Genomic DNA, 23,211 nt, shown 5'->3' with positions numbered 1-23,211 from the left:
CTAAAATGGGCATCACTCGATGCAATCTCTATACGCCAGAATCTGCATCCGCCATCGCCGGAACCTTATCTTTGCCTACGTTTGCACGTCGCATCGTAGGACTGCAAGTTCTTGAGAGTTTTACCTGCCACTCACCTTAAAATGTTATGATTCTAGTTGGGCAACGATAGGGAAGACCCATTTTAGAAACGCTTTGATTGGCTTAGCCATCTCCCTGTACTCCAATCCAAAACCCGGTGTCAGCTAATTTAATTAGTCTCTAAGACAGAACAAATTGTATCACCAATCTAATTAGTCTTGTAACTAATATGCAAGGTTCTTTTGTTGCGTTTAATAAAAAAATCATTAAAAACAATCAACGTCGATTCGAAATCAGTGTTACATCCTTCGAAAAATCCTCCATCGAGTTTCCTACAACTTATTACCAGCTGACAGGCAGCGGTTACTTGAACCCACATAAATAAACTCCTCCTGAGGCGACTATACCACTCACAGTCAACTCAGGACGTAACAATGGTCTCAAATAAAAGCTGCTTTAAAACTTAAAAAAAAGAGCTGTATTTATATAAATCATGATAATATATTATTCATGGAGATAAAGTGGTTTGAAAAATGGGACGGCCAAACTTGCTGTATAATTTACACGGTTGCGCGCGGCGTTATGTATTTGCCGCTAAGACACTACCGTGTCTCTTGTTGAAAAATATTTTTGTCGAACATTACCATAACCCAACAAACCCCTATCATTTTATAATAAAAATATAATTAACGATTACTATAATTTATTTCTTTTCTCGCATTGTAGACATTTTATATTTAGTTTTCATTTTTCTAATAAATATCATAGTAGACGTCGAATCGAAGCATTTATCTCAATTCTGAATAAAAGTGCTGGAAAGAATATAAAGAAAAATTTAGCATAGTTACGATCACTAACATAATAAAAATGAAATTCTGAAAAAATTCTAATTATATTGGTTTCAATAAGAGAAAATTGGTATGTAATTTAACTCTTTAACGGTCAAATGCACTGATTTTGAGCGTTGATTTTAATGCTTTACTTAATAAAGAAAAGGCATAAAAAAATCGAGGGAAATATTTTCAACTGTTATTAGATGTGCTTTTTAGAATGATGAAGTCCAAATTTGAATCAAATTGTTCTTGACCCTTCGTCTTTTGAAAAATACTTCAAAAAACGTATTTTTTACAATATGATTTGTTTTTAAATCTCATTGTTCAATGACCTCCCGGTGTCCAATCAGTTTTGGATTAATTTTAAAGGTATTTCTGATGTCTAAATTCAAAGAAAAGATTTTTCTTAAAGTAATTTTCATTTTCCCATAATTTAAATTAGCGCCCGAAACGGAAAATTTCACCTGATATGTTTAAACATCTACTACTGAGAAACAATTAACTTTTTCAAAAAAAGTTTCAGAAACAAAGATTTCAAATTAATAACAGAATAATTGAAAACTTTTTTAACACGTTTGTCGCCAAGCGCGATTCGGTAAAGTTTCTTGCGGGGCCAACATTCAACTCTCGGGGCATCGAAATGTAAACAAGCGATGAGCAGGAGTATCAATAATGCTACTCGTGTATTATTATTTTTAATTCATTGTAAAGAATAAAATGTTTTGTTTCGATATGGAGAATTTAAACTGATCTTACACTACAGGACTGCCTGGAATTTTATTTCAGTTATCCCAATTCTTCTATTTAGTCAAGAAGCATACTTCTTTGAGGTGCATAGTTACTTTTTTCTTCTCAAAATATTTATGGCATGGCGTAAACGTATAATTGAAAACGAAGAGAGTAGTGATGAAGAAGTAGTGGCTTTCAAAAGAAAAATTATAAATACAATTTTATCGAGTTCAAATTCCGATACTGAGGAATCATGTGCAAGTGAGAACCTTGACGACATGTTGAAAGAGCTTGCTCTAAATGAAAAAGAGGAATTGAACTCTGTTGATAATTCATTGGACAATATCCAGTGGAACGAAATCGCTAATAAGCAACAGTCTTTTCCATTTACCGGAAAAAGTGGTCCTCTGATGGATTTACCGTCTGATATTACCGCAAGTGAAGTGCTTTCGCTTATCTTAGATGAAAATGTGATAAGCCTTTTAGTCAAAGAGATTAATATATATGTAGAGCAAAAATTCAATCATTATGAAACAACCGATCATGCACGACAAAACAGTTGGAAACCCACTACCTCTAATGAAATTACAAAATTCTTAGACTTGTTGGTTTGGATGGGTCTAGTACAGACACCGCTTGCTAGATGTTGGTTAACAAACACTATATACAATTTTCCATTTCCGCGAAGCGAGATGTTCCGTAATCATTTTAATTACTGTTAGCAAACTTACATTTTGCAAATAATGAAACTATAGAAGAGAATAGCAGACTTAGAAAATTTTTACCACTTCTAACCATTTTGACAGACAATTATCAGAAAGTATTTTCACCAGGTGAAGATATTATAGTCGATGAGACAATGGTTCCTTAGAGGGGACGACTAATATTCGGACAATATATACCAACGAAATCGCACAAGTATGGAATACAACTTTTCAAACTGTGCTCCACCGAAGGGTATACATGGTTTGTGAAAGTATATTCTAAACGAGATACCAGCGGAAAAAGGCAAGTTGGTATAGCAGAAAACGTCTGCATTGAACTTGCAGATAAATTGCTAAATGAAGGACGAACTTTGTTTGTCAACAACTTTTACACCAGTTATGAATTAGCTATCAAATTTTTGAAATTTGAGACGCATGTCGTCGGAACTGTACGATACAACAAAAAGTTTATGCCACACTTTGTAATGTCATACCCATTGAAGAAAGGTGAAATGATAGCACGAGAAGATGATAAAGGTATTATGGTGTTAGGCTGGGGCCACACTATGCGTTTTAAACGGACCGGTAAAAACGGATGTAATGCGAAAGCACATAGTTTTGAATAAGAAGGGCCACACTGATCCGGTCGTGCCGCACTCGCCGCACCCTGCTTAACAGGGGCAATGTTACTTATGAATGCTTTCCGGTAAAAACGATTGCGTTTTCACCGGAAAGCATTCATAAGTCACATTGCCCCTGTTAAACCGCATTAACTCAGTTTTCTACCAGCCGTCAGTGAAACCACTGTTCAATTCCTTTCTCAATTATGTCTCATAATTTAGAGATGATTTGTATTATGGAAGCAGAAGGTTTACTCCATGTACCGGTGGAACGAAAACACTGGGTTCACCCCATTAAAATTAAATTAGGATCCCGGTTTCAAATTTTTTACCAGAATATTCGTAAATATGACAAAAAGTTTTTCAAATATTACCGAATGTCCAAAACTTCATTTGACGAATTGCTGCAAGTAATTAAACCACAAATACAAAAGCAGAATACATCGTTTAGAAATGCAATAAGTGTAGAAGAAAGGTTGACTATAACCCTGCGGTAAGTTTATACATATATTTTATCATGCAAAAAGTAAAAGCTACATAAACTATATAATGATAATAAATGTAAACATTAATAATTAGGAAATAAAGAAGTATAATTAGTGCTGTGAAGGGAACTCATATATAATTTGTTAGTTTGAATATTGACTGTGCGTGGTAGGTGATGGACTACAGGTAGGAGATGGTGATGGTGCAGAAGATGTTGTTGATGTAGATGGTGAAAACATAGGTGGTTGTACTGCTATAGGAGGATGGAACATTTGTGGATAACTATTTTGGGGATAAGGCAAATTGTGATGATAAGACGGAGTCGGGTAATTTGTAGGGAAATTTGTTTGTTTTTGCTGCTGAATTTGTTCAAAAAACTGTATGGTCATTATTTTAAACCTTGATTTTTCTAAATCTGTTAATTTTTTGTATTCTGGTAGAAGAGACAAAAGAAAATATTTATCAGCATCTTCTTCTTTTTTAGATTCATCGTTCCATTTTTGTAATAATAAGTTTTGGAAGGGAGTAAGCTTAGGTTCCTTAGCTTTTTTTGTAGACATTGGGGCTTTAAATTGTTCAGTTGATGCTTCACTCCCTTCCAAAATATGTGTTTCATCTTCGTCATCACAATCTTCTACACTTCCCAATATGTTTCCAGAAGTAGTTCTTCTATCCGTTGTGTTATTAAGAAAGGCGAGAGCATCGGCATAAACGTATTTTCTTTTCATTGATGCAGGATCGCCGCTTTTTCCCTTATTGAGGCTTTTTAAATAATTATCGCGAATATGACGCCATTTATTTTTCATTTCTTTAACTGAAAAATATTAAACATTTTCAAATTAAAATGCAATGAAAAAAATACAAGAAAATGAGCATTAGAATAATAGTTATTAAATGAACAACGAGTGTAGTTTGCAGACAAATATAATGCGATTTATCATTTTTAATTCAGTTAACAAAAGGCTCTTCAAGATAACTAAGGGTTCTGTTATTGCTTTTCTTATCCAAACATGTAAAGTTATAAGGCAGAACATATATACTTGAATCAAACTAAAATTAAATTAATATTAACAACTAGTCTTCTTTTTAAAGATATTTAGTAGTATGTATTTCATATATGTTTATATGACTACACTTGTTAATTTACCCTAAATTCTAAAGTCAATGGGTCTATAATCCCTGAGTTTTTACTGATTATATAATATTTTTTTAATTACAGATATCTGTCGACTGGTTGTAGCTTCTCAAGTCTTCGATTTGAGTTTTTTATTGGAAAATCGACTATTGCAAAAATTATTCGCGAATCATGTATGGCAATTTGGTCCTGTTTAAAAGAAAAGGAAATGCCAGAACCATCAACAGAAATCTGGTTAAATATCGCAAATAAATTTTATGAAAAGACGGACTTTCCGAATTGCTTCGGCGCAGTGGATGGAAAACATATAAGATGCATCAATCCAATCAAAGGAGGGTCTAATTATTTTAATTATAAAAAATATTTTTCAATTGTGCTGATGGCAGTTGCAGATGCGAATTTGAACTTTATTGCAATTGATGTTGGGGCATATGGCAAAGAAGGTGACTCTGCTATATTCCGTAACTGACCACTGGGTAAAAAATTGTACTCTGGTAATTTAAATTTACCTCCACCACGCTGTTTGCCAAAAACAACTGAAAACCCTCAACCTTTCGTGGTAGTAGGCGATGAGGCATTTAAATTATCAACAAATCTCTTAAGGCCATATCCAGCACGCAATTTAAACTCTATGAAAAGAGTATATAATTATAGACTTTCGAGATGTAGACGCACCGTAGAGTGTGCCTTTGGAATTTTAGCAAACAAATGGCGAGTTTTACATACATCTATTTTGGTTCAACCAGATTTTGTTGATGAAATAGTAAAAGCTTGCTGTATCTTACATAATTTTGTACGTAAAAGAGATGGTATAAATTTCGAAGATACTGAAACTTGCGATTTGGACGATATAAATGAGTTTGGGAATGCCCCACGTAGTAATGGACTAACAGTGCGTGATTATTTTGCTAATTATTTCATGACGGCAGGATCAGTACCTTATCAGAGATCTTATATGTATTGAAATTAAATTCTTATTATTGTGATAGGATCTTTCTTTAATTGCTTGAATTATTGTAATATGTTAAAAAATATAATTAAGTATTATATTATATTATCGGGTTTATTTATATTTGTATCATTTATACCACACATTATATTTGTCTTCTAATAATTAAAAATATTTTTACCTGTACGCAATTATTTCACTTTCACCATTTCTTACGAACCTTTCAAAATTTAATATTATTTGAAAAATAACCTAACACTGAAAGCTTCGTAGTGAAAAATTAAAAATTAAATTTATACTGAAGTATTAAATGCTTACTACATACCTTTCTCATCTTTAATTGTGTCATCGAGATCTTCCCATTCTGCATACATAATTGCCCCTATTTGATGCCAATCTTTTTCACGGCAATTTTTATCGGAATATTCTTTAGAATTTTTGTCCCACAAAGATGGTTTTTCGTTAATTGACACAATGAATTTGTCAGTATCGAACATTTTTAGGCTTCGATAATGAGTTAATAAAATATACATATTCTGCTCAAGAACTAGAGTTCTCGTTGAAGTTCCTATTCACTATGCGTGTTCAAACGCTCCTGTTGAAACGGATAGTGTGTCTGTTTACATAAAGTTACGTGTACACGTCTGTTCGTTCCGGTCGTCCGATCGTCCCGTTTGCCGCAGCATGATGCGACAGCTTGCGGCGATTGCGGCACGACCGAATCAGTGTGGCCCTTCTCATTCAAAACTATGTGCTTTCGCATTACATCCGTTTTTACCGGTCCGGTTAAAACGCATAGTGTGGCCCCAGCCTTAAAATGGAAGGATGTTCGCGATGTTAGAATATTATCAACAAAACATGCTCTGATTATGATTTCAATCTCGAAATCTATTCGCTACGGTTGTCTGCCGAAACAGAAACATTCGGCGATAATGGCGTATAATAATGGTAAAACTGGCATTGATAGAAGCGACCAGATGGTGTCATACAGTGATGCTAGATTGCGGACGCTAGCACTCCCCACCAAGCGTCCATCTACCCACCAATACATGAAGCCGTTCAGAGCGTCCATGTGAAACCCTGCTACTCGCTGCACAAACACCATTACTTGGGTGCATCTATGTTTCGGCCTTCGTCGCGTAACCTCGGTATGTCTCGACTGCGAGGGAGAGCGGTATAGTTTTCTCGGACCTCTCTCTCCCTCTCTCTCTCACATTCGCTTGCACCTAGCTTGAGCCGAATAACATAGGAAAGCGAAAGAATAACAAATATTATTACATATTTTATTTTAATATTTACGCGTTTGATATTAGCTTTATTGTAACACATATGTATATGTATATTATTTAATAGATTTATTAAAAACTTAATGTAAATAATTGTAAAGATTTGGAATTTTTTAATAAATGTTCAATGAGATATATATATATTATCCGGTTTATTATTTCTTAAACATTTATGGAAACATTAATATACCGAATATACTTACGCAATGTAGGAAGAAAAGGAATGGAAGAAAGGATAAAGACTAATTATTTTTTTTTTTTTTTTTTTTTTTTTTTAATGTTAAGGGGGAAATGCATTACGCATACCCATGATAGGTTATGTAGGACTCCATAGCAAATCAGTTAAAATAACTATTGTAATGTATACCTACTAAAACCCCCTTAACAATTCCTGGAAAAATAAATATTATACAATTGATCACATACTTAGAGAATTTGAATTTTAAATGTCTTTGCAAAGTAGGCGCTTCAAGCTATCCTTTAATTATTATCTTTGCAAAGTAGGCGCTTAAATAGCTATCCTTTAATTATTATCTTTGCAAAGTAGGCGCTTAAATAGCTATCCTTTAATTATTATCTTTGCAAAGTAGGCGCTTAAATAGCTATCCTTTAATTATTATCTTTGCAAAGTAGGCGCTTAAATAGCTATCCTGAAAATATTATCTTTGCAAAGTAGGCGCTTAAAGCACACCTTATTATAATGCAAAGATTATAAATTACACATTTAAAATAGAGAGACCTTCATATTACAAATCATAATTAATATCAATATTTACTTCGTCATTACTGTTATCATCAAGAGCACATAAATTTAATTGACTCTTTTTTCCTGGAGGTTTTGATGAATATAAGATGTCACTACACATAGCCTGTAAATGATCTCTTGTGACAGTCATTGTAAGAGATGTTTCTTTTTTAGATATTAATGCATATTTTATAACGCAAATGGAATTTAATGTTTCGTGCCCAAGTTTATTTCTCTTTCTCGTTTTGTTATCTGGCAATATAGAAAAGCACCTCTCTGCTTCTGCATTTGAGTGTGGAAGAGATCTGACTATATTTAACAATGATCGTAAGTGAGGATATTTTATTTCGTTATTGCAGGTTTTTACAAAGCATATTACCTTCCACATATCATCGAAAGACAATTTAGACCAATAAGCTTTGACACTTGAGCTTTCCTCTGTATATAATGATATCCATTCTTGTTTAATACATTCATCATTGAAAATACCTAAACGACGGGAAATTTGCAATAATTTTAAACAAGTATTTTCTCGATCGTTATCAAATAATGCTATTTCTTTATTTAAAATGTTTAAATTTTGAAAGAAACTATCTGAAATAGGAAAACGATCACATATTTCTTGACTTGCTTTTATCAAGAAAGCTAAACAGTTTTGACGAATTAATGTCATTTGATCTGAAGAAAGTTTATTTTCTATTAATTTATTTTCCAGGTATTCTGCGCAATCAGAACCCAAATCTATTTTTTCAATGGGAAGCTGATTGTCCATCCTGGAAAAGTTTATATTACGCAAATTAGGTAAAAATATTTCTTTTTTTATAAGAGCAGGCTTCATAAATTTTTGTACAAAGAACATTAACAACTTAAAAGAAGCTTCGTACAACCTATGAATTTTGGTTTCGCGTGCTTGGAAAAAAGCATTAAAAGAATTAACTTTATTAAGCACGTGTTCGAGAAACAATAAATATGCTTTTGTTTCTATATCTTCCATTACAACCAGTAGCTGCTCTGCTTGAATTACTTTTTCTGCTACTTGCTCCAACAAAAATTTATGTAATGTATCCCACTCTTCTAAGATACGTTGGATACATTGATGACGCGATAGCCATCGGGTTTCAGCATATTTTAATATATTACTTGTTTCTCCCATAAAAGACATTTGAAAGTCTTTAAAAATCGCAGTTCTTTTTGGGCTTCCTCTTATAAAACCTACTAAATTTTTTATGAAGCTGCTGCATGCAGAGGGCAAAGCTTTAGATGCATTTGAGGCTACCAATGCACATGAGTGACAAATGCATGGCATTGTAACCAATAGTGGAGATTTCTTTAAAAGTTTCGTCTTGAACGAATCATTCCTTCCAATCATCACCGAAGCATTATCACAACCAAGACCAATAATATTTGATAATGGTATTTCTTTCTTAATAAGTTCATTGGAAAATGCATTAAATATCTTTTCCGCTGAACAATCACTTGCGTCCAAGTTGATTAATTGAAGCAAATCAGTTTGAACACACAATGATTTATTGTCGACATATCTAGTTAGCAGAGTCATCTTTTTTTCATTGCTAATGTCTGACGTTTCATCTACCAAAACTGAAAACTTTTGGTGCTTCAAAGTATCAGTTATTCGTCTCGTTTCATAGGGACATACAACATTATTAATAATATTAGTTAATTTTAATCTCCCTAGAAACATAGATTGCAAAATGCCTGGCTCTTTACCAATTTCCTGAAAGATATTTAATAACTCTCCACTATAAGAAAAAGGAATATTATGCTCTACAAAAAATGTTGCCAATTTAATTTCGGCCACTTTAACTCTATCGTTAAAGCTAAGCTTTTCCTCTGCAGAAGAAGTACTAGGAATTGTAAAATCCCAAACTTCTGAAATATTTAATTTTTTCATGTTTTCAACATGATTTTGGGCTTTACTATGTCTATCGACTTGCCATTTGCCAGACGCTAATGTTTTATTGCAGGCAACGCAAAACACCTTATCGGCATCATTTGGTACTTCCTGCAACCAAACTCTCCACTCAGGATGGTCATCAAACCATTCGTATTTAAATTTTTTAGGTCTATTTTTTGAGACCTTATCCTTTGAACTCATAATTTAAATACGATATGAACAATATTGCAGTACTCACAATTTGCAGTTCAGATGCCAAACAAGAAGCGGATATCCTTTGTAAAAAGAAAGCGCGCCTGTCACTGCCACCAAAGCACAAAAAGCGCTTAACTGTCACACAGATAATTTTCAAATTGTGTGTTTAAATTCACTTGAAAATGAATCACTCAAACAATGACATATACCCTTGTCACGATAAATTCTTTTCTCTATCACCAATAAAAGAAATGCACCAATTAATTACACGAATTCACTTGCTTCTATTTTGAAGGAAAAGAACTGTGTATTTATTCCTCGTACCTGTCACTATTAGCAATACTGGCTAATATACATCATAAACGACTTTGTGTAGAACGTGATAGCCATGTAGCTATATAAATAAGAAAGAGAGAGAGAGAGAGTGAAAGAGAAATATAACTCTTGATATGGAGAGAGAGAGAAAGAGAAATATAACTCTTGATATGGAGAGAGAGAGAAAGAGAGAGAAATATAACTCTTGATATGGAGAGAAAGAGAAAAGCGATCTAAAACAATTTTTGCATGAACATTTTGAATAAATTCCTTAATATTATTCATTATTACTGCAAATTAAAAGCAGAAATTAAAAAAAAAAATAAAAAGAAAAGTAGGATTCGATCCAGCGAACGCTAATTCTGTCGTTGTGCTTTCTGCCACTTCACCAATCATCCTTACTGATGTGCAAGTAAATTAATTATTGGTGCTTCAATTAAATTTACTTAACAATAACAAACATTATCTACCACTTTCTTGGCAACTCCAAGGAAGCTACAGCAACCGAAGTATGAAAAAAAATTTAACTTGACTTGTTCCCTGTCACAAGTTTAAAGTCACAGTCGATCAGTGTCCTTACTTTTGTACGCATCGCAGGGTTTGCAAATTTTTGTTCAATGTAAGTAATTTTACCTACAACATACATTATGTATTGTTAAATTTTGTGTACAAATTTGTTTATATTTCATTACATTAAAATAACTTCAAACTTTACTTAATTGTGATTACGTCTACAATAACTGTCAAAAGTATAACTTAGAGCCAACGAACTACTTTGTATTAATATTTCTTAAAATATTTTACAGAATGGCCAATGAAGGACAAGCGATGGAAAGTACGTAAATAGAAACCTTACTAATTAATTATTAACATTTGCAATAGGCATCTACAATAAATTTTTATTTATTACAGCTTACAACAGGCAACCCCTTAGCCTGGAAGCTCGCCTAAGGAGGCTGGAGGAGGCAATGGAGACCATTGGGCCCATCCTCAGGGAGCAGCAGGGGTTTGCGCGGGAGGTGAGGGAGTGGATGGCCAAGCATCCACCCCAGCAGCAGCTACAGCAACAGCAACAACAGCAGCAGCCGCAGCAGGAGCAGCAGCCGCAGCAGGAGCAGCAGCCGCAGCAGGAGCAGCAGCCGCAGCAGCAGCAGCAGCAGCAACAGCAGCCGCAACAGCAGCCGCAACAGCAGCCGCAACAGCAGCAGCAACGACAACAGCAGCAGCAACGACAGCAGCAGCAGCAACGACAGGTTGCTATTCTTGGCCGATCCAGACTTCAAGTAGGATTACAGGACCAACCCAATGTAAATCGTAAGTAGACTCTATTTTAAATACATAGCAAATATAAATATGCATATTTCTGTAACTCATTTATTTTTCATTTCAGAAAGAGGCATACGTGGAGGACGGGCACGAAGATTTTGGGTTGCTCCGAATGCTGAAAGAAGTTTGGGTCGGCACCAAGTTTATAGCAGAGGAGGAAGAGGTGGAAGGGGCGGAAGAGGTGCAACACGCGCACCGAATAATAGTGCTGGTGGTACTGCAGGTGGAAATCCACAACCTGTTTTTAATTTTAATTATTTTTAATAAAAATAATTAAAAATATTCGTGTCTTATATATTTATATTATTTTATCTTTCTCTCTTCCTTTTCCAACTTTTTAGTTAGTATTTCAGGTTTTCAATGGATGTATAAGAAATAATAAATTAAGTAATTTAAATATATATAATTATTTTAGCATTTATTAAAACCTTCCAATTCTTACAATTATTTATATTAATTTTAAAGTAAATCTACATATTAAATAATATACATACACATATGTTACAATCTAACAAATTTCAAACGCGTGAAATCAAATCAAAATACAAAATAATATTTGTTGTTCTCTCACTACCTTATGTCATTTGACTCAAGCTAGGCTAGGTATACCGTACAAGCGAACTCGAGAGAGGGAGAGAGAGGTCCGAGAAAACTATACCGCTCTCCCTCGCAGTCGAGACATACCGAGGTTACGCGACGAAGGCCGAAACATAGATGCACCCAGGTAATGGTGTTTGTGCAGCGAGTAGCAGGGTTTCACATGGACGCTCTGAACGGCTTCATGTATTGGTGGGTAGATGGACGCTTGGTGGGGAGTGCTAGCGTCCGCAATCTAGCATCACTGGTGTCATACGCCACCACGATACGGAAAAGTCTCAAGTGGTATCGGAAATTAGCACTACATTTTCTTTTAGGAACAAGTATAGTAAATGCTCACATCGTATATCAGAGGGCAACAAATAAAAAATTAGAAATTAGAATATTTCGAGAACTTCTCCTCACCGAATTGCTACCCTCGGAAAATATTTGTGTCTGATAATAATAAACATAAAACAAAAAGACACTTGCCACACCATTTAGAGACTCGTAAGAATCAGCAAGGAACCCCTATAAGAAGAATGTGTGTCCTATGTTACCAGAAAAAGAGGCAAACTACCGCTCGCCAAGAAGCGAGGAAAAATGTAAAGAAAACTGTGACCTACTGTTTAAATTGTCCAAAATCACCTCAAATGTGTTGCAAATATTTTAACGAAAATCATGCGAAATAATATAATGTAATATGTTTTATCCTCAATATAAATTAGTAAGAAGTATATATTAAAATGTATATTTTTGGTACTTTGATGTTGTATTTCCTATATTTATATTTAAAAGCACGTATTCTATTAAATTTCTATAAAAAAATTTAATCGAAAATTCTGTTGACTTGAAGAAGAAGATTTTCACCCAAATATGGGTGACGTGGCACCAACGGAAGCATACCCGTCACCAATATATGGGGGACGCGCCGACGAACGTGTTAAATTATTTAGAGATACTTTAGAAAAAATTGTCATCATAATTTTTTGAAAATCAAAAAACTTAGTCAAAACATACCGAAAATATACCAGTGTAGTATTTAAATTATTTAAAATATTTTCCTAAGTATTAAAGTTTTTCTAAAAGTTGATAGATTCCGAGTTAATATCCGTGGTATAATTTGTTCTAGGTATATGTATTGAAACATAAATTTTAAATATTTCAACTGAAAAACTATCGACTACTAGAAAAACTTTTATAGCGTGGAAAATGTTTCAAATAATTTAAAGAATATGCGACGTATTTGCTAGCGAGGATTAGTCACTGAAAATAGTCCGGTTCTTTTGGCTAAGATGGATCAAAAATAATGTGCAAAAGCTCAATGTTAATAGATAAAAACAGTTTGTGCGAAACAAAGTCCCAAGTTGGCTCCGAACCTGTGGTCAGAAGGGAAGGTCTTATTCTAGAATAAAGTATTCAAAGCCAAGATAAGAGATAAAAGGAGTTTTTATTTGAATAAATAAAAATATACAAAATTTACAATATATATTTACAAGAACCGCTAGACTAATTATCGACTTTCTAGGGAATTTGCTCTCGTCAACTTCTAGTGAATTTCGGTAGACGAAGATTCCCTAGAACCCCAGAAACCAGAATTTCCCAGAAAGGAACGCGGACTTAGAAGCTCCCGGTCTGGGCAATTTTCCCTGGGGTATTCCCCAGTAAAATCCCCAGCCACGGGAGGAAGCGAAGTAGGAGAAGTGGTTTTAGGGAAGGGGAAGTCCCCTTACCCCTCGGCCTCCTTCTCACAGAGCTATAGTGGCTCCGAGCCACCCCAACCCCTAGGGTGAATTCTACCCCTCCCGCTACCCGACTCTTTGGAGAGCCCTGGACTTGAGGGTCGGAACACTGGGTCTGAGGTAGTCCTCGGAGGCAGTGTGGAGGGGAAGGAGAGGGTTAACTTCTCCCGGGAAGTCCCCGGAGAAATCTCCCTGAGGAGGGAGGATATTGCCGCAGAGGGGTAGTCCCCTCTTGATAGGCGGTGGGTGGTTGGGTGATACTTACCAAAGTATGGTACCCAATGAGTTCGCCGGTGGAGGCGCTCTTGATGGCCTGGTGGAGGCGCTGCCGTGGAGGCGTCAAAAAGTGGGCCGTGGAGGCAAGAAAAGCTGCTTCTGTTGCTGCGGTTGCTGCTGATTAGGCAGGCTGTTGAGCAAGGCTGAGGTGCGATGGGTCCTTATCAAGGACCCATCTATATAATTCCGCGGCACGAAACTTGCCAGCGAGAGAGCTGCTCGTGGCGCTGGCTCCTAGTGGTCAGGCGCGCAAGCTGTGCCGCGGCCGCGACGCGCCAGAGCCTGTAGACGCGCAAGCGCGCCGCGGAGCGAGATAGAGAGAGACAGGTGGAGCGGCTACACGCTGTTGGTCTAGCCGTCCCCTGTGAACGCAATAGAGACAGGGAGATATAGCAAAAATGTGGAATCTACTTCTCAGCATTGTTGCTCCTCCCGATCTCGAACACAGTTTATTATGATAAATAAATGTAAGAAGTATTTACAGAATTTTTGTAAAATGTTTTTACAACCTTAAGACTGTTTATGTTTGTGTTGTTGTGTCGGTCTGCTGCTGCAGGTGTGTTCGTATATGTACTTACTCGCTATGCTGTTTACAAAATTGCTCGCTAGTGGCGCGTCGTCCGGTAGTCACAACAGAGGGGCTTCGGATTTGTAACGGTAAGCGGCGCGTCGATCGATAGCCTTACGGGGGGTGGGGGGTGCCCGATACACGGCAATATGGCAGTCTAACGCATTAGGTGTAAGAAAATTGTCGGTTAATGCTGAAAGAAAATTGCCGTTGGTCCGGAGAACTCCTAGACGTGGCCGGTTATCATGGCATATGTTTAGGAATGGTTAAGGTGATGCGGAGAGCTCCTGCATCGGGATCGGCTCGGAGAACTACTGAGCAAAGGATATGAAATAAGCGAAGAACTCCTGCGTAGGGAAGGTTGGGAGATGTATCCAGAAACTCCCCGGATACATCTCCCAACCTTCCCTACGCAGGAGTTCTTCGCTTATTCGATATCCTTTGCTCAGTAGTTCTCCGAGCCGATCCCGATGCAGGAGCTCTCCGCATCACCTTAACCATTCTTAAACATATGCCATGATAACCGGCCACGTCTAGGAGTTCTCCGGACCAACGGCCATTTTCTTTCAGCATTAACCGACAATTTTCTTACACCTAATGCGTTAGACTGCCATATTGCCGTGTATCGGGCACCCCCCCCCCCCCCTCCTGTAAGGCTATCGATCACCGCGCCCCGCTTACCGTTACAAATCCGAAGCCCCTCTGTTGTGATTACCGGACGACGCGCCACTAGCGGGCGATTTTGTAAACTACATAGCGAGTAAGTACATATACGAACACACCTGCAGCGGTAGACCGACACAACAACACAAACATAAACAGTCTTAAGGTTGTAAAAACATTTTACAAAAACTCTGTAAATACTTCTTACATTTATTTATCATAATAAACTGTTTTTATCTATTAATATTGAACTTTTACACATTATTTTTGATCCATCTTAGTCAAAAGAACCGGACTATTTTCAGTGACTAATCCTCGCTAGTAAATACGTCGCATATTCTTTAAATTATTTGAAACATTTTCCACGCTATAAAAGTTTTTCTAGTAGTCGATAGTTTTTCAGTTGAAATATTTAAAATTTATGTTTCAATACATATACCTAGAACAAATTATACCACGGATATTAACTCGGAATCTATCAACTTTTAGAAAAACTTTAATACTTAGGAAAATATTTTAAATAATCTAAATACTACACTGGTATGTTCTCGGATTGTTTTGAATACATTTTCTGATTTTCAAAAAATTATGATGACAATTTTTTTTAAAGTACCTCAAAATAATTTAATAAAATTTTCAATTATTTTGTTATTAATTTGAGATCTTTGTTTTCAAAACTTTATTTGAAAAAGTTAATTGTTTCTCAGTAGTAAATGTTTAAACATATCGGGCGAAATTTTCCGTTTCGGGCGCAATTTTAAATTATTAGAAGATGAAAATTAATTTAAGAAAAATCTTTTCTTTGAACTTAGACATCGGGAATACCTTTAAAATTAATCCAAAACTGATTCGACACCGGGAGGTGTTCGAAAAATAAGATTTAAGAACAAATCATATTGCAAAAAAGACATTTTTTGAAGTATTTTTCAAAAAACAAAGGTTCAACAGTGATTTGTTTCAAATTTGGACCACACCATTCGAAAAAGCAAACCTAAAAATAGTAGAAAATATTTTGCCAATTTTTGTTCACCTTTTTGGTCAAGTAATGTAACTTTAAGATTAATAGTCGAAATTCAAGCATTTGACCTATAAAGGGTTAGGGAAACTAAGAAATTATGTCGCTACGATTGTTAAATGTTTATCGTTGAAATCGCCTTTACGATCTAGCAAGCTATTACTTAATCACAGCTTCTTGATTGAAAATTTTTCAAAATGCTTCCTATGTATTATAATACAGATCTTTCTGATTTTAAATGTCTAATTATACATTTTATATTTACAGGTTGCGGAGAGTTAACATTTGAAGAATTTTGTTCTCTAGCCGGCCGATTCTTAGAGGAAGACACTGACACCGAAGCTATTCAGCAAGAATTAAGGGAAGCCTTTCGATTATATGATAAAGAGGGTAACGGCTATATCACTACTGATGTATTTAGGGATATTCTTCACGAACTAGATGATGCATTATCGCCAGAGGAGCTGGATATGATTATCGAGGAAGTAGATACTGATGGTTCTGGTACACTCGATTATGAAGGTATACTTACAAATATATTTAGTGATTTCCTAAAAAGGTAGATCGAGCTTGGAAACGTCAAAATAGCGATGGGAGGGGAACAGGCATATCATTAGTTGATGATAGACAGCAAGATACGAACAACTGTCTCGCTGCCTCCTTCTGTGACTTCTATTACTCATTTCCATGATTTGAATATGTTTGTCAATCCTAGTAATAGTACAGTCAGAATCAGAAAAAAGTCACACATTTCCTTCTCTCTTAAAAATATATACACATATAATTTCATTTATTGGCAGTTAAAACAAAACATAGATAATGATTGGATATATATGTGTTTGTGTGTGTGTGTGTAAGAAAGAGAGGCGGCATACACCATTGCCAACTTCGCCATTTTGATTATACTATGCTGTACAATGATGTTAGTAATGCGAGAATCAATCGTTTAGTTACGAAAATGAAGTTAGCTGCTGCTGGCTAGCAGCTAACTTCATTTTCATAACTAAACGCTTGATTTTGGCATTACTAACATCATTGTACAGCATAGTATAATCAAAATGGCGGAGTTGACAACGCTGCCACAACCTCACCAACACAGAGCTACTGAAGCATCCATCAGAGCACACCACTACTGCCTCTGTAAACGTTCACGCATACTATTACTGCGGTGCGTGCATGTTTCGGTCTCCTTCGTTTAGCTTCGGTATATATTTCAAGAATGAGAGAGCGATATAGTTTTCTATTCTCGAATCTCTCTTTTTCGCACTCCATTTTCGCTCGTTTAACCAACAAGCCAAGCTGAGCTAATTGAAAAAAAAATCTTTTCGGCCAGCTCTGATAGAAGCTGGCCAAACTAAACGTATCATGATGAAATACTTATAGACAGCCTTTATGACTTATTACATTTTATAATAAATAAAGAGATGGATTATAATACGTAACTTTAATAAATTTTCTTATTACTCATGCGTTATGTATTATTGTTAAAAAGATTTCATTTTCCTAATTTATTATTGAATCTAGTAGGTTAATAACAATAACAAAAAAATTCATAATAATTGAAAAATAATAAAAAAGTTTGGTTGGTTCTACGGGAATCAGACCCGAACCCACGAAGATACTAGGCAAGCCCCTTACCATCTTCGCTAAAACACTTATTCGGTTATGCAAAAGCAAAGTCGCCTGTTAAAGTGATGGAAGCTTTCTCTATTTGGTTCAATTTACAGGACAAAATATCAAATATAATCATATACATATTTATTTATAGAAATATCTCTTCATAATGAAAAAATCATCTTTTTTACGTATTTGTAGACATTAATGACTTTAACAGCTCTAGCTTCAAAAAGTGACTCCAACATTACAGAGAATATTTTTGAAAGCTGTAGTATTAAAAATAAGAAACCCCAGGCTTTTATTATTTCTATTACAATCTATTTATTTTCAATTAGATCATATATATAAACACCATGAATCGTTATTAACACGCAAACGCACATGGCTGACAGAGATCAGATGATTTAGCCAAATAAAATATATATATGGCATATATACTATATTAAAATATTATTAGAATATGAAGCTTATAAATATATAGAGTAAGTAAAATAGAGCTGCATTTCCCATTTCAGTCAGCCATGCGCGTTTACTTAATAATAACGATTTCTCGTTTTTCTATATATGAGCTCTAGTTGAAAAAATAGATTGCAATAGAAATAATAAATTAAATCATAAATACAAGTCTTGGGTTGCTTAGTTTTAATTCTACAGCTTTCAAAAATATTCTCTGTAATGTTGCAGTCACTTTTTGAAGCCAGAGCTGTTAAAGTCATTAAGGTTTACATATATGTAAAAAAAATTTTTTTTTTCATAATGAAAAGACATACTATAAATAAATATGTATATGATTATAATTTATATTTTCTTCTGTAAACTGAACTTAATAGAGAAAGCTTCTATCGCTTTAACAGGCGACTCTGCCTTTGAGTAACCGAATAATTGTTGTAGAGCAGATGGTAAGGCGCTTGTGTGCCTAGTATCTCTGCGGGTTCGGGTCCGATTCCGGTAGATTCATGCAAACTTTTTCAATTTTGTTAAATTACGATTTTTTTTATTGTCATTAACCTACTACATTCAACCATAAATTAAAAAAATGAAATCTTTTTAACAATAATACATAACATATGAGTCATAACAAAATTTATTAATGTTATGTATTATGATCCATTTCTTTATTTATTATAAAATTTAATAAGTCATAAAGGGTGCTTATAAATATTTCATCATGATGCATTTAGTTTGTCAAGCGTTTATCAGATCTGGCTGAACAAGTTTTTGTTCGACTAGCTCGGCTTGGCTCGTTGGTCAAACGAGCGAAAATCCGAGCGCGAGAAAGAGAAGTCCGAGAAAAATATATAGCTCTCTCTCATACTCGAAATACACCAAAGCTAAACGAAGGAGACCGAAACATGCACGTAGTAATGGTATACGTGAACGTTGAGAGAGGCAGTAGTGGGAAGCTCTCACGGATGCTTCATTAGCTCTACGTGATTGTGAGTCTGTGGAGGCATAGTGGGGGAGCATTTTGGACCCAGACTGGCTTCACTGGCGTCTGGTCGTCTCCAGCAACAGACGACTGAACGGCTTCTAGGCGAGATGGTTGGGCGGTGTGTTTTCGGTAATGGCAATGCTGTGGCGTGTGCAGCAGGAGGAACGGGATTGTGACGCAGTAATCGCGCGGCGAGAGGAATTGCTGCTCGACGCGTCAGGCACAGCGCGGTAAGGGAAACGGTGGGGGCAATTAATAAACAAATGAGGATAGCGGAACGAGTGCGAGGAGGAAAGACTTATGTAATTGGGCAAGGAAATAAAACGATGAAGAAATAACAGTTTTCAAGCTCATGTCGGAGCAGAGGATCGTTTCTTACAACTAAATATCATTGAATTAACTTAGAATATTACATTTTATTCTAACTACATTACAAACTATAAACATTCGCTCAATCCTCAGCCATACCGTTTCCTAAAAACATGCATTCTTCTTTCGAACAGGCAATTACAATATCCCTTCAAAGGATAAATACATTGCAGTCCTACAGAAGGTTCATTCTTCTACATTTACTTACTCACATGCATACTAGGAAGGACGCTCGGGAGGCACTAAAAGAAGAGCTGTATACACTAAATTTCTCTAACGAGATTTCTCACGTTACAGTTTATAATTGGTGTAGTTTCACATGTATGTGTGTGGCAATACGGAAAATTGAAGTACGAGCTTTGCTTGTTTATACAGGGTGTAACAGCAATGATGCTTTTAATTTTAACCACATATTCTTGAGAATAAACTAAGTCGAAAAGTCCTATACTATAAGGTCCGGAAAAGCATCGTTGCTGAGATAAATCAATTTTAAACCGATAAATCAGGGATTTGATTCAACGGAAAAATTACTTTACTCTCACGTCCGTTAACAGTTCCCCTTTTAAAAAACAAAAGAAGTTTGTACTTCTCCGCCGATCCGCATTGTCGTACACGCTTATACACGCACGCACGCAACTACGCCGATTATTAATGTTACCTCCTAATGTTTTACATTCTTGATCGTGGTGCTGATGAAAATTATGTTCTGCCTATTTTTAAAAGGATCCTTGACAGCATCCATTTACATAGTTGAAACATCTAAAGAATAACACGGCGTTATTTGTAGATTAATTATCAAGCCGTTTTATCTTTGCGATGATACGACATATGAACTGTTCTTAGGTAGTCAAGAAATAAGTACCCACAAAAAACAGACTTCGCCTGTAAAAAAAGGCGACAAGTATATAAAACATCTAGCATAAATAATATAGTAAAATTAACCAATTAAAAAAAGTAGAGAAATCCAAATATTAGGCAAGTATATTTTTTCACCTTAGCAAAAGTTAAATTTTCGAAAAAAAAAGGAACAAAAAAGTTACTTGCCGGGCCCGTAATATCCATGCACAATGGGAAATTGAATCGTGTATGAGATTCAGCTATAGCGTAGTATAGCAAATTTCATGTTAAAATACAGAGTGAAGTTAGCCGAACCATATACGATTCTATTTCTCACTGTGCATGGATATTACGGGCACGGTAAGTCATTTTTTGGTTCCTTTTTTTTCGAAAATTTAACTTTTGCTAAGGTGAAAAAATATACTTGTCTAATATTTGGATTTCACTACTTTTTTTAATTGGATAATTTTACTATATTATTTATGCTAGATGGTTTATGTACTTGCCGCCTGTTTTTACAGGCGAAGTCTGTTTTTTGTGGGATTTCATAACGTTTTGTAAGAGAATAATATTTAAAAAATTAAATTATTCTTTGAAATTCTACAGATTTTAAAGAAAATTTCCACCCTTTTCATTTTTTGAAACAGCAGAGCTTAACTAATAAAAATATATATATTAATATTGAAAAAATATCACAGTCAACATATTGATTTTATAGATATTTGTAATGCATTTTGCATAAATGAACTTCATAATTAATGCTCAGGCTAGTTTTTTAATGTTTTCAGTTTCACCATAATAAAAGTTTGGTTAAATTTTTCATAATCAATAAACACTTTCAACATATAAAAATAATTAAGTAAAATATATGTTTTAATTAATTTACATTTTTTGTTTATCAAGCTTTGGGTTTTTACCAACATCTAACTTTGCCAAACTTCAGTAACTCCCTCAGCTGCTTCAGGTGATACAGGGGCAAGGCTGGAAAAGCAATTCGTAAAGCTTCAAATAAGCTGCAATGAAGCATGTAATCGAAGTTGGCATTGTCGTTTTGCATACGCCGTTTCTTTTTAGCACCAATCATTGTCACGTTCATGCTGCTAACTCTTGTCAAATATGACATGGGAGATACATTAGCGAGTCGTCCTTATAACATTTCCTGTGCCAAAGTCCTCAAATTTTCGTTTCATAAATTTCTGCAAACTTGAAACTGGTCGGATTTCTGGTGCTGCAAAATGGAGTCGAAAGAACTAATCTTTAGACTGAGTTTCTTTCCATTGAGAATAAACGTGCATTTTTTTATCCATACCAATGACCTGTATACTGCCTCTCGTCTTGAATACTTGCATAGGTAATGGAGGAAACCAATCAGCAGCTATTAACTGAATTTTATATAATTTCATCCAATAAATCTCATACTTAAATTGTGGCTGAGCAATGGATGACGTTTTTCTGAATATTGGCTTATTCTTACTTTGCCAATCTTTCAATGCTTTCATCTTTGCCTGTTTCAAGTCTCAGAATATAGGAGTGAAAAGAACCATCTTTCATCCAACTACAATAGTCAGTATGTGTGCGAACCATCCTCATTGGATTTTTAATTCAATTGTACCAAATATATTTAAGTAAAAGCACAAGTATTACTGTTTGCTATAATAGACTTATACAGTGACTTTAAAATACTAAATGACGACACTACGAGTAAACCTAAAATCAAATACATCATTTAACAATCTCAATCTTCAAAGAAAATAAATATTTGAAGTAACATGAAGCATCTCAGTTACTTACCAGTATTTGAAGTTGCTCCATCTCCATTTTCTTTAGTGCTTGGTGACCTAACTTCCTTGAGACTAAAGATCTGTAATATTTGGGTGCCTTTGCATCTTTTGTAAACATCTTTTATTGTATAATTAGCTTAAATCCAAACACTAGTCAACTTGTACTCAACGTAAATGAAGGTTCATCGAAATGCTTCATATTTGCCAAACAAACATTACTATAATTTAATCTGAAATATTTGTTAGCATATATGATATAACCTATCGAACAATTGAAATCCATTTTAGTTGAAGAAAAAGAAAAAGTTATCATAAATTTTACTAATGATTTCCACACCTGGAAATCGAGCATATGATTATTACATACCTTAACAATTTCTTTCAATTAATATCCTCCTAATAATGACGGATTCACATTAATGTTAAAAGTATACTTCTCCTTGGCACAGTGTTGAAAATATGTAAATATTAATCTTATTTAATCCAGTCAGCTCTCTCCTCAATAATGAAAATGAAAATGTTCTGTCTTAATTTAATCTGAAATAGAAATACCACAAAGTACCACAAAGTATACTACATCCTGTATTGTAAAATATAATGTTATACTTATCTAATTCGCGATTCCCTCTGTCACCGTTAATTGAATTTATTGATGATTTTAGAAATTTAACAGATGCAATATCGCAACACGATGAATAACCTCACTGCATTAAATAAAAATAACCTCACATTACAATTTACAGTTCAATATAGTCGCCGAATTAATTATATCGATTTTAATTGACATTTCACAACCATATGTAGTTTGGTCGTTGAGTATATTATGTTAGAAGCGTTGTGAAAATGACGTCATTTTTTTTAGCGACCAACTTCAGCCCGAGACATACATTCTGACTGGAGACGAAGAAGAATATGAAGAAAAATTTTATTTTCGATATATATATAGCTAACAGAGTATGAGATCTCTGGACTGCGTGAACCGATTTTGATGTTCTTAGGCGCAAATGAAAGCTTTTTC

At 34.9% G+C, this 23,211-nt stretch overlaps 1 protein-coding gene across 1 annotated transcript in view; it reads left to right on the top strand.

Moving 5' to 3' along the window:
* LOC136774375 (troponin C, isoallergen Bla g 6.0101-like) overlaps window positions 1–23,211 on the top strand; it is a 284,717-nt gene that overhangs the window by 220,396 nt on the left and 41,110 nt on the right. Inside the window, exon 4 of the mRNA XM_066729021.1 lies at window positions 16,425–16,679. Within this exon, the coding sequence (XP_066585118.1) occupies window positions 16,425–16,679 (255 nt within the window). The remainder of the gene's footprint in view (window positions 1–16,424; window positions 16,680–23,211) is intronic.

This window comes from Prorops nasuta, unplaced genomic scaffold (assembly GCF_024137725.1).
Source record: "Prorops nasuta isolate Cenicafe-Biocafe unplaced genomic scaffold, Cenicafe_Pnas_1.2 PNAS00001, whole genome shotgun sequence".
In the NCBI taxonomy this organism is placed as follows: domain Eukaryota; kingdom Metazoa; phylum Arthropoda; class Insecta; order Hymenoptera; family Bethylidae; genus Prorops; species Prorops nasuta.
This window is presented reverse-complemented; position numbering and strand designations above follow the sequence as displayed.